Source organism: Ylistrum balloti, unplaced genomic scaffold, assembly GCF_031769215.1.
Source record: "Ylistrum balloti isolate Yb309-2 unplaced genomic scaffold, AGI_CSIRO_Ybal_v1 Utg369752, whole genome shotgun sequence".
Taxonomy (NCBI): Eukaryota; Metazoa; Mollusca; class Bivalvia; order Pectinida; family Pectinidae; genus Ylistrum; species Ylistrum balloti.
In genome coordinates this window covers 1,333,932-1,346,814 of record NW_026781955.1, presented here as the reverse complement: position 1 = coordinate 1,346,814, position 12,883 = coordinate 1,333,932, and the positions used below count along the sequence as shown (strand labels likewise).

The following is a 12,883-nucleotide window of genomic DNA, read 5'->3' as shown; positions in this document are numbered from 1 at the left end:
ACGGTGGATAGACCCACAACATCAACGAGGCACTAAAGAGGTACGGTGGATAGAACAACAACATCAACGAGGAACTAAAGAGGTACGGTGGATAGACCCACAACATCAACGAGGAACTAAAGAGGTTCGGTGGATAGAACAACAACATCAACGAGGCACTAAAGAGGTACGGTGGATAGACCCTCAACATCAACGAGGCACTAAAGAGGTACAGTGGATAGACCCACAACATCAACGAGGCACTAATGAGGAACGGTGGATAGACCCACAACATCAACGAGGAACTAAAGAGGTACGGTGGATAGACCCACAACATCAACGAGGCACTAAAGAGGTACGGTGGATAGACCCTCAACATCAACGAGGCACTAAAGAGGTATGGTGGATAGACCCACAACATCAACGAGGAACTAAAGAGGAACGGTGGATAGAACAACAACATCAACAAAGAACTAAAGAGGTACAGTGGATAGACCCACAACATCAACGAGGAACTAAAGAGGAACGGTGGATAGACCCACAACATCAACGAGGAACTAAAGAGGTACGGTGGATAGACCCACAACATCAACGAGGCACTAATGAGGAACGGTCGATAGACCCACAACATTAACGAGGCACTAAAGAGGTACGGCGGATAGAAACAACAACATCAACGAGGAACTAAAGAGGTACGGTGGATAGACCCTCAACATCAACGAGGAACTAAAGAGGTACGGTGGATAGACCCACAACATCAACGAGGAACTAAAGAGGTACGGTGGATAGACCCACAACATCAACGAGGAACTAAAGAGGTATGGTGGATAGACCCTCAACATTAACGAGGAACTAAAGAGGTACTGTGGATAGACCCACAACATCAACGAGGCACTAATGAGGTACGGTGGATAGACCCACAACATCAACGAGGAACTAAAGAGGTACGGTGGATAGACCCACAACATCAACGAGGAACTAAAGAGGTATGGTGGATAGACCCTCAACATTAACGAGGAACTAAAGAGGTACTGTGGATAGACCCACAACATCAACGAGGAACTAAAGAGGTACGGTGGATAGACCCACAACATCAACGAGGCACTAAAGAGGTACAGTGGATAGACCCACAACATCAACGAGGCACTAAAGAGGCACAGTAGATAGAACCACAACATCAACGAGGCACTAATGAGGAACGGTGGATAGACCCACAACATCAACGAGGAACTAAAGAGGTACGGTGGATAGACCCACAACATCAACGAGGAACTAAAGAGGTACGGTGGATAGACCCACAACATTAACGAGGCACTAAAGAGGTATGGTGGATGGACCCACAACATCAACGAGGAGCTAAAGAGGTACGGTGGATAGAACAACAACATCAACGAGGAACTAAAGAGGTACGGTGGATAGACCCACAACATCAACGAGGAACTAAAGAGGTACGGTGGATAGACCCACAACATCAACGAGGAACTAAAGAGGTACAGTGGATAGACCAACAACATCAACGAGGAACTAAAGAGGTACGGTGGATAGACCAACAACATCAACGAGGAACTAAAGAGGTACGGTGGATAGAACAACAACATCAACGAGGAACTAAAGAGGTACAGTGGATAGACCAACAACATCAACGAGGAACTAAAGAGGTATGGTGGATAGAACAACAACATCAACAAAGCACTGAAGAGGTACAGTGGATAGACCCACAACATCAACGAGGCACTAAAGAGGTACAGTGGATAGACCCACAACATCGACGAGGCACTAAAGAGGTACGGTGGATAGACCCTCAACAATAACGAGGCACTAAAGAGGTATGGTGGATAGACCCACAACATCAACGAGGAACTAAAGAGGTACGGTGGATAGACCCACAACATCAGCGAGGAACTAAAGAGGTACGGTGGATAGACCCACAACATCAACGAGGAACTAAAGAGGTATGGTGGACGGTGGATAGAACAACAACATCAACAAAGCACTGAAGAGGTACAGTGGATAGACCCACAACATCAACGAGGCACTAAAGAGGTACGGTGGATAGACCCACAACATCAACGAGGCACTAAAGAGGTACGGTGGATAGACCAACAACATCAACGAGGAACTAAAGAGGTACGGTGGATAGACCAACAACATCAACGAGGAACTAAAGAGGTACGGTGGATAGAACAACAACATCAACAAAGCACTAAAGAGGTACAGTGGATAGACCCACAACATCAACGAGGCACTAAAGAGGTACAGTGGATAGACCAACATCAACGAGGCACGGTGGATAGACCAACAACATTAAAGAGGCACTAAAGAGGTACGGTGGATAGACCCTCAAAATTAACGAGGAACTAAAGAGGTACGGTGGATAGACCCACATCAACGAGAACTAAACAGGTATGGTGGATAGACCCACATCAACGAGGCACTAAAGAGGTACGGTGGATAGAACAACAACATCAACGAGGAACTAAAGAGGTACGGTGGATAGAACAACAACATCAACAAAGCACTAAAGAGGTATGGTAGATAGACCCTCAACATCAACGAAGAACTAAAGGTGTACGGTGGATAGACCCACAACATCAACGAGGCACAAAAGATGTTAGACCCATATTGGTGAGAGGGGTTGGTTTTTTTGTAATCCGCTGCACGCTAGGCATCACCATCGTTGAGAGGAAAGATCGTTTGTTAGAGATAGTAAAATAGAGTACGTATGCAAATTTTGATACAAATGCACAAATATATGCATATATATGTATTAAAGACATATTAACATATAAAACATATCAACAACGTGCATGTACATGAAGGGAAATGTACGCCTTTTTTATTAAGAGGTACACAAGATGTACATATTAACAAGGAACGTCAGATGTACATATCGACGTGATGAGATGCATGTTGTGTACATGATGACGATTTTAATATTTACATGTATATAAATAAGATATATTCCTGTACAATATACGAGCATACATATAGATACGCCTGTTTTACATGTGATCCAGTCATATTGTACAGAGTGGGACATTTTATCAATGTATCTGTGATTACAGATAAATGTTATATTAAATAGTGAAGATAAATGACACTCCCGGGAGTACAGAATGCATATTTAAACACTAATGAACACAGTATCGATTTACTTAGCAACAATACCGTAGAGAATATTGTGTCAGTTCAAAACTATTACTGTCGATATCATTTCGTTTCTTTGTGAAGTATTATTACAGACCGTGAATCGGTAGATAGAGTAGGTTCTGTTATTACACAGAAATTGATGTTTTATCGGGTATTCTGATACACCTGACGTTGTGACAGAGAAATATTAATAATCTTGTAATATATATATAATGCAGGCAGTCACGTGACTGTTAGCCAGTAATTGTCACCCCGTGTTACGGACATCACGGTCAATACAGACGTTTATTGTACTGAAATTGACATTTATTTATCAACCCAACATCACTTTGGTTTTCCCTAACGTCAAAACAAATGCATAATTCCCCCTCGCAGATAAAGAACTCGTATATCAAACAGAATTATGATGGCGGGATTTGTGCACAAGCGTTATGTACGCTTCGTGTATTTTAATTAAGTTAAATTCTCTCGAGATTTGTATGATATGTATAACGCCGATAATAATTATGCTGCATCCTTTATTATATAGCGAACCAAGGCATTTTTGATGATACCCCAATCAGGGTCGTGGTATTTCATGTGGTATGAACGTAAATCGATATTAGTTATTGACCCGTCTCTGTGGACGAAGTTTTTTTTTTCAAGTATAAGCTACTACGACATTTAGTCGAGTCCGTGCACATCCACTGCCTTAATTAAGAACTGTATGTACATATTTGTTTAGTCGTGAGTACATAATACTAGACGGTTTTTTGTGTAAGTTTATTAGAAAAATAATTCTCCCAGTCGCAACGTATGTTGTCGCAATAATTGTCTCTTTCCTCCCCTGGGTCACTGTTGCACGACTAGGTTTTTAAAACACCTTTCTCCTTGTCATCGATGCTAGATCTCCCCTCACCCCTCTTCCTTGCCTCAACCTGTGTAAATCTTGCCCTTCACTGTTTGCTCATACGCAAGATGAAGCAACTTATTTGTCAACTGATTAATTTGAGTTGTTTGAGACTATTTCGCTTCTGCATCCCAGTTCATTGACGTCTGCGTACACATAATACGCGCCTGGGCGAGTTTACGCTTCCACTTCAGCGGTGTACACTCCTTCAATCTTCAGCGCATTTTTGTATTCTCTCCCACAAATTCTACACCCATTTTAATTACACTTGTCCTTCTCGCAATAGGCGCTGTCCTAAATCCTTTCATCGCGCCCTCTGACCCCAAATTCCCTCAACAAATATACACCACGTCAAGAAACACTAACTCTTTTGGGTGTCATTTATTCATATTTTCGATGTTTCAAGTAGCAGTCTAATTACAGAAGACGATATGAACAAATATCCAAATGGTTTGTTGAAAGCCTGGTTAAATCTTATGGGATTCGACATTACAGAACCACAAGGAATTATTGTGTTTTACAAGAATAAGTTTCATTATTCCGCATTGTAGTGTTAATAACACGTCGAGGAAAATGTTCAGCACATTTTGTGTGAAAATGAATTTAGAAAATGGCGCTAGATTTGGCGATAACTGGTCATGAATGTGTTGTAATTGTTCTCAGATATCTATTACCATGGTAGATGTATATTCTGACGAAGCCATACTTAATCCATCTTCCTCCCCCCCACCCTGTTCCCCCTCCGCCCCCTCCTTCCCTCTCCTTCCACCGCCCCATTCATATCTACAACGATCATTTTATGGAAACCAGTATGTTTTCTATTATTGAGGTTTTAGGAATATCAAATTCGTTTTTGCGGGATCTTTCATTTTTGCATTCATATCCCAAATATTATTGTTCAAACTGTTGCATGTGTAACAAAAAGAATCAGTGCGGACATTGTACATATATTGATTTTACTGTTCCGTTTTTAATCGAACGAGGACTTCCGGTCTCCGCCCAAACCATTAGATAAGACACGAACAACTTGCTATTCATAACGTCACGGACGATTGGACTGATATTTATAGATCCAATATAGCATTAATGTCCACTCATACCTATTGATAGCGCTAAACATTTATGGTCTGGTCTCTGACAGATAGACAGAAGGACGACAATTTCATATCTTACACAATTTTGAAGAGCTAAAAAACAAAAACAAAAATCTGCTCAGCTGTATTTTCGTAAAAAGCTATTCCAAGGCCATTAGAGAAATTTACTGATATATTAACTTTAATGCCCAGTTTCAAAATATACGATTTTGTGGACATACCAGTGACGAACTCTTAGCTACTTTGCGAAAATAGAACACAGACACAAACACTTCTCTCTGAATATTAATGATATTTACCGTTTATATTATACCACGTGACCTGTTTCACTGTGGTTATAGGATTTTAATGCCAAACCAAGCAACAAGGAGGCACCGTATTTCCGAGTTGACAAGTTGTGAGCTTTCCACATGAAGGTGCGAACTTTTCTTTCGGAGGACATAGCCCCAACTTGATATAATCGGTTTTTGTGATCTCATTAAAGAAACGTAGGCGACAAAAGTCGATTGAGCCTCCAACTCTCTTTAAATATCTTCAATTAAGAAACAGATTCTCACCAATCCCGAATTCATATCTTACTAATAGGGACACTCATATCGACTTATAAGGTGTTTCAATAAGCTGTACTAATCAATGACAGGATGGGAAGATGTTGTAATATTATTTTGCTAAAGCCATTACAAAGCACAAAAATAACTTCTGTGTAAAGATTGTTTTTTTTTCGAAAGTTCAAATTTCCGTTGTCTTTGTATTTTTCTAATGTTTTCATAGAAGTCAACATATAGATGATCGTTTTCTCTGTATTTTTTAAAATTATTAACTTTTTTTTGTAATTTCATTTGTTCCTGGACTTAGGAAGGGTTAGTATGTTGGTAGGCCTAGGAAGGGTTAGAATGTTGGTAGACCTAGGAAGGGTTAGAAAGTTGTTAGACCTAGGAAGGGTTAGAATGTTGGTAGGCCTAGGAAGGGTTAGAATGTTGGTAGACCTAGGAAGGGTTAGAAAGTTGTTAGACCTAGGAAGGGTTAGAATGTTGATAGACCTAGAAAGGGTTAGAATGTTGTAAGACCTAGGAAGGGTTAGAATGTTGTTACACCTAGGAAGGGTTAGAATGTTGTTAGACCAAGGAAGGGTAAGAATGTTGTTAGGCCTAGAAAGTGTTATGATGTTAATAGACCTAGGGAGGGTTAGAATGTTGTTAGACCTAGGAAGGGTTAGAATGTTGTTAGACCTAGGAAGGGTTAGAATGTTGTTAGACCAAGGAAGGGTAAGAATGTTGTTAGGCCTAGAAAGTGTTATGATGTTAATCGACCTAGGGAGGGTTAGAATGTTATTAGACCTAGGAAGGGTTAGAATGTTGTTAGGCCTAGGAAGGGTTAGAATGTTGTTAGACCTAGGAAGGGTTAGAATGTTGTTAGACCAAGGAAGGGTTAGAAAGTTATTAGACCTAGAAAGGGTTAGAATGTTGGTAGAACAAGGAATGGTTAGAAAGTTGGTAGACCAAGGAAGGGTTAGAATGTTGTTAGGCCTAGGAAGGGTTAGAATGTTGTTAGACCTAGGACGGGTTAGAATGTTGTTAGACCTAGGAAGGGTTAGAATGTTGTTAGACCTAGGAAGGGTTAGAATGTTGTTAGACCTAGGAAGGGTTAGAATATTTTTAGACCTAGGAAGGGTTAGAATGTTGGTAGAACAAGGAATGGTTAGAAAGTTGGTAGACCTAGGAAGGGTTAGAATGTTGTTAGACCTAGGAAGGGTTAGAATGTTGTTAGAACAAGGAAGGGTTAGAATGTTGTTAGACCTACGAAAGGTTAAAATGTTGTTAGGCCTAGAAAGTGTTATGATGTTAATATACCTAGGAAGGGTTAGAATGTTGTTAGACCTAGAAAGGGTTAGAATGTTGTTAGAACAAGGAAGGGTTAGAATGTTGATATACCTAGGAAGGGTTAGAATGTTGGTAGACCTAGGAAGGGTTAGAATGTTGATAGACCGACCTAGGAAGGGTTAGAATGTTGTTAGACCTAGGAAGGGTTAGAATGTTGATAGACCTAGGAAGGGTTAGAAAGTTATTAGACCTAGGAAGGATTAGAAAGTTGGTAGACCTAGGAAGGGTTAGAATGTTGATAGACCGACCTAGGAAGGGTTAGAATGTTGTTAGACCTAGGAAGGGTTAGAATGTTGGTAGACCTAGGAAGGGTTAGAATGTTGATAGACCTAGGAAGGGTTAGAATGTTGTTAGAACAAGGAAGGGTTAGAATGTTGTTAGACCTAGGAAGGGTTAGAATGTTGTTAGACCAAGGAAGGGTTAGAATGTTGTTAGAACAAGGAAGGGTTAGAAAGTTATTAGACCTAGGAAGGGTTAAAATGTTGTTAGACATAGGAAGGGTTAGAATGTTGTTAGGCCTGGGAAGGGTTAGAATGTTGTTCGACCGAGGAAGGGTAAGAATGTTGTTAGGCCTAGAAAGTGTTATGATGTTAATCGACCTAGGGAGGGTTAGAATGTTGTTAGGCCTAGAAAGTGTTATGATGTTAATAGACCTAGGGAGGGTTAGAATGTTGTTAGACCTGGGAAGGGTTAGAATGTTGTTAGGCCTAGAAAGTGTTATGATGTTAATAGACCTAGGGAGGGTTAGAATGTTGTTAGACCTGGGAAGGGTTAGAATGTTGTTCGACCGAGGAAGGGTAAGAATGTTGTTAGGCCTAGAAAGTGTGATGATGTTAATAGACCTAGGGAGGGTTAGAATGTTGTTAGGCCTGGGAAGGGTTAGAATGTTGTTCGACCGAGGAAGGGTAAGAATGTTGTTAGACCAAGGAAGGGTAAGAATGTTGTTAGGCCTAGAAAGTGTTATGATGTTAATAGACCTAGGGAGGGTTAGAATGTTGTTAGACCTGGGAAGGGTTAGAATGTTGTTCGACCGAGGAAAGGTAAGAATGTTGTTAGACCAAGGAAGGGTAAGAATGTTGTTAGGCCTAGAAAGTGTTATGATGTTAATCGACCTAGGGAGGGTTAGAATGTTGTTAGGCCTAGAATGTGTTATGATGTTGATAGACCTAGGGAGGGTTAGAATGTTGTTAGACCTGGGAAGGGTTAGAATGTTGTTCGACCTAGGAAAGGTAAGAATGTTGTTAGACCAAGGAAGGGTAAGAATGTTCTTAGGCCTAGAAAGTGTTATGATGTTAATAGACCTAGGAAGGGTTAGAATGTTGTTAGAACAAGGAAGGGTTAGAATGTTGATAGACCTAGGAAGGGTTAGAATATTTTTAGACCAAGAAAGGGTTAGAATGTTGGTAGACCTAGGAAGGGTTAGAATGTTGTTAGACCAAGGAAGGGTTAGAATGTTGTTAGAACAAGGAAGGGTTAGAATGTTGTTAGACCTAGGAAGGGTTAGAATATTTTTAGACCTAGGAAGGGTTAGAAAGTTATTAGACCAAGGAAGGGTTAGAATGTTGTTAGGCCTAGGAAGGATTAGAAAGTTGGTAGACCTAGGAAGGGTTAGAATGTTGGTAGACCTAGGAAGGGTTAGAATGTTGTTAGAACAAGGAAGGGTTAGAATGTTGTTAGAACAAGGAAGGGTTAGAAAGTTGGTAGACCTAGGAAGGGTTAGAATGTTGTTAGACCTAGGAAGGGTTAGAATGTTGTTACACCTGGGAAGGGTTAGAATGTTGTTATACCTAGGTAGGGTTAGAATGTTGTTAGACCTAGGAAGGGTTAGAAAGTTAGACCAAGGAAGGGTTAGAAAGTTGTTAGAACAAGGAAGGGTTAGAAAGTTGTTAGAACAAGGAAGGGTTAGAAAGTTGTTAGAACAAGGAAGGGTTAGAATGTTGTTAGAACAAGGAAGGGTTAGAAAGTTGTTAGAACAAGGAAGGGTTAGAAAGTTGTTAGAACAAGGAAGGGTTAGAAAGTTGTTAGAACAAGGAAGGGTTAGAAAGTTGTTAGAACAAGGAAGGGTTAGAAAGTTGTTAGAACAAGGAAGGGTTAGAAAGTTGTAAGAACAAGGAAGGGTTAGAATGTTGTTAGACCTAGGAAGGGTTAGAATGTTGTTAGAACAAGGAAGGGTTAGAATGTTGTTAGAACAAGGAAGGGTTAGAAAGTTATTAGACCAAGGAAGGGTTAGAAAGTTGTTAGAACAAGGAAGGGTTAGAAAGTTGTTAGAACAAGGAAGGGTTAGAAAGTTGTTAGAACAAGGAAGGGTTAGAATGTTGGTAGACCTAGGAAGGGTTAGAATGTTGTTAGAACAAGGAAGGGTTAGAAAGTTATTAGAACAAGGAAGGGTTAGAAAGTTGTTAGAACAAGGAAGGGTTAGAAAGTTGTTAGAACAAGGAAGGGTTAGAAAGTTGTTAGAACAAGGAAGGGTTAGAAAGTTATTAGAACAAGGAAGGGTTAGAAAGTTATTAGAACAAGGAAGGGTTAGAAAGTTGTTAGAACAAGGAAGGGTTAGAAAGTTGTTAGAACAAGGAAGGGTTAGAAAGTTGGTAGACCTAGGAAGGGTTAGAATGTTGTTAGGCCTAGGAAGGGTTAGAATGTTGTTAGACCTAGGAAGTGTTAGAAAGTTATTAGACCTAGGAAGGGTTAGAATGTTGGTAGACTTATAAATGTATAAGGTGCTGTTGTCTAGGAAGGATTGTGATGTTGTTAGAACTTGAAAGGTTTTCGTTAAAGCTAGACTATATGTAGAAAGGTTTGCGTGCTGCTGGAATCAACAGTACTCGCCAATAATTATGTTCCCGGTATGTACTGAGGTCGGTTTTTATGTACTGTCAAGTTATTTCGATTTTCGTTGTAAGTGCCAAATGACGCCGACACATTCGACATTAATTCACCAAGTAAACATTGATACGGTTCTGAGGTTATTGCTGTACTGGTTCGAGTAAATATCATGTGTTATTATGCTCTCCTGGCTTCGCTGAGATTATTGAACAAACCTTTATTTACCGAAGCTTCAGTCAAAGTTCACTTACTGTGTGTAGAGGGCATTGGAATCGCTGAAATGTATAAACCACACACAATACAAAAAACGGGAGATATCTTTCTCCTACCACGAGCTAATTAACACATAAAAGAACAATGAGTTCGTACCTCGTTTAACGTCAGCACCACAGGTACCGTTTGTTTCGCATGTAATGTGTTACCATTTTATAAAAATAAAAATTATCTGCTTTCCTCGATCTAATTCTATAAAAAGGATAAAACCCCTATTGATGTATAAGCCGAGAACTGACATGAATTGTTTCAGTAATGGCCTATTGCTTAGATGGGACATAAAATCATTCATAATTAATTACAACGCATATTTCATAAACCATAAAAGGATCTGGTATATTGTAATGTATGCAACAGCCCACGTTGAATACTCGTGTTTCATTACTAATCTGACATATTGGATTTTCTATATATGGTTCTGCTGTTTGTTTTACTGTTACAAAGCTTATAAGGGGGATTTTATTTTCCTGTAATAAAGATCATGACGCTTTTACGAAGGAAAAATACAAATAATATTAAAAACATATTTCATAACAAAACATTAAAAATACTTTATAGCAGAATGCACGTATGGATGGAAAAGACAAATCAGAAAAATGAAATCCAAAAAAGTTATCGGAAACTCCGGTCTACATATTCAATGAAGAAAAGTTGTAAAATTTCAATGAAAATTTTGAACGAAGAGAAAACGAAATTCTTCGTTTCAAGTACGAGGATAAAACAATACGTATTTTAAACTAATTTTGAGACAAATTTTGGGTCAATAGGCCCAAAGGATCAACATTTGATAAACGAAACAAATGTTATTTCGAAAGTGACCTTTGTTTAATCCTGCACACGACTTCTGCTAAAGAATGATAAAGCTTAGAGTCATGACATCTTTGTATGCGATCTTTAAACGGCATATGGTATATTATTTTTTTGTATTTATGAATCACCCATATACGTATTCAATATACACATTGGTCGACTCTCCAGAACTAGAAGTGTGGTCGACTTGTATAGGCATTGATATGAGAAACGAGTCCTGGGTCATAGCAAAGTGGTATGATGGATGTTCACTGGAACACATTTGTACATTATAAATAATGGCATTAATATCTATTTGTGTACAAGGAAAACGCGAAAGTCACCAGGGCGATGTAGTGCGTGGTTTGTGTCAGAGTAAACACAGGAGATATGCTGTACTCTTTGTCAGTTTTTAACGGCGAATTCTCCATTAGACATCTATCAAACCTATCTCATGTTAACGTTTAAATCTGCATCTGTTAAACGGAAAATCATTTTAAAAAATGAAATTCTTTGACACAGGAACCAGAATTGATAAATAATTAATAAATTATTCAAAATAGACAACTCTTTTCAGTTTCATTTTTTTCAGTTGCGTTAGGTAGAAAACCAAACAGTTTAGGATATATTTCAAACATTCCAAAACGTACAGGTGTAAATGAAACACTGTATAATATGCTCAATCATCGATTTATCGATATGGTCCAACAAAAATGTTGAGATAGCATAGCATTACGTCTTCTTGATACTTTGTTGACACGTTGTATAAGCAAAAATATTGAACAAATATGTAATATGCAAAACTTAGAATGACAGCTCGTGACTCGGAGATCGAAAGGTGAAGATTCAGAAATACTGATTAGAATAACAGACTGTGTGTATTAAACGTGATGTATCGAAGACAAGTACCATTTTGTCATAAAGTGTCCATTTTATGAGAATATTCGCTCGACATTTGTTAAGCAAGAAAATTATTACCAAATTAACCATTTTATAGTAAGATTATCATCAGTAGGACACAATAGTACAGTCAGGAATATCATAATCAATGACACAGTTCTATTATAAAATTGTCATACACATGACGCTGTAGTATGCGAAAAAATGTCATACCCATGCTAAATGTACCATTGAAAGAAAGATTGTGGTTATATACGAGCAAAATGCTTTGAAATCCGAATGAAAAGAGTGACAAAGTCGTGCAAACGACGATGTATACAGCTACCCTTCAAGGCGATACAACACAGTAGACCCCCTCCCCCTCGATGCCCTTCCATTCTATTTCTGTCTGGTGTTGGACTCAGTATCATTCTATAGAATAACGGTAACACGTGTGATATTGTTAACAAAGTATTGCTGATCCTTAACGTTGCGACGATACAAAATACAAACGATCTCTAAAATTAACCAGGAAAAATAGTTCTGGTGTGGCAACACCATTACTCTGCTAAATGTATTATTCGTATAAATGTACCATTGATACCTTCCCAAGAGACTCTCATGTTCCCAGCAAGTAACATACGTCTAATTGACATGAATACTTCTCTTGTTTGGGATACCAAAGACATGCCCTTTAGGCAAAAAGGCCAGCTCTACACTACACAAATGTCCACATGCGAGACCGTTTCTTTAATTTTGAAATTGAACAACATATTTATTCTAAGTGAATTGTTTGTTCTTTTGATTAAAATATGAAGAATAAGACACATCATTTTATGTACCGCAATTATACGGCTTTAGTGCTTCATGGTTTAGCCATATGATCTAATAGTCAAACCTAAACAATGAGCGCCTCACCATAGCCTCGGCTAGCGGCGAGCTTAATCCTATTACCGATTTTGGTCAGCCATGATGTGGTCACAAGGGATCAAAGTCGATACCACTCTTTGCTCTTAAGGTGTCAATGCGACGATAGCAAGACCGATCTTGGATATCATTGAACCGATGTAAATGTACGTATATGTACGTCATCAAAAATAAAATGGTTCAGCTGTTCCGATGACAAA

At 39.0% G+C, this 12,883-nt stretch overlaps 1 protein-coding gene across 1 annotated transcript; it reads left to right on the top strand.

Moving 5' to 3' along the window:
• The first annotated feature begins 1,310 nt into the window (after nucleotides 1-1,310).
• Nucleotides 1,311-2,298, top strand: LOC132543322 (antigen LPMC-61-like). The gene is made up of 2 exons (XM_060206810.1): nucleotides 1,311-1,763; nucleotides 1,903-2,298. Exons 1-2 carry the CDS (start codon nucleotides 1,311-1,313, stop codon nucleotides 2,296-2,298), a joined length of 849 nt encoding a protein of 282 aa, XP_060062793.1.
• The last annotated feature ends 10,585 nt before the right edge of the window (nucleotides 2,299-12,883 follow it).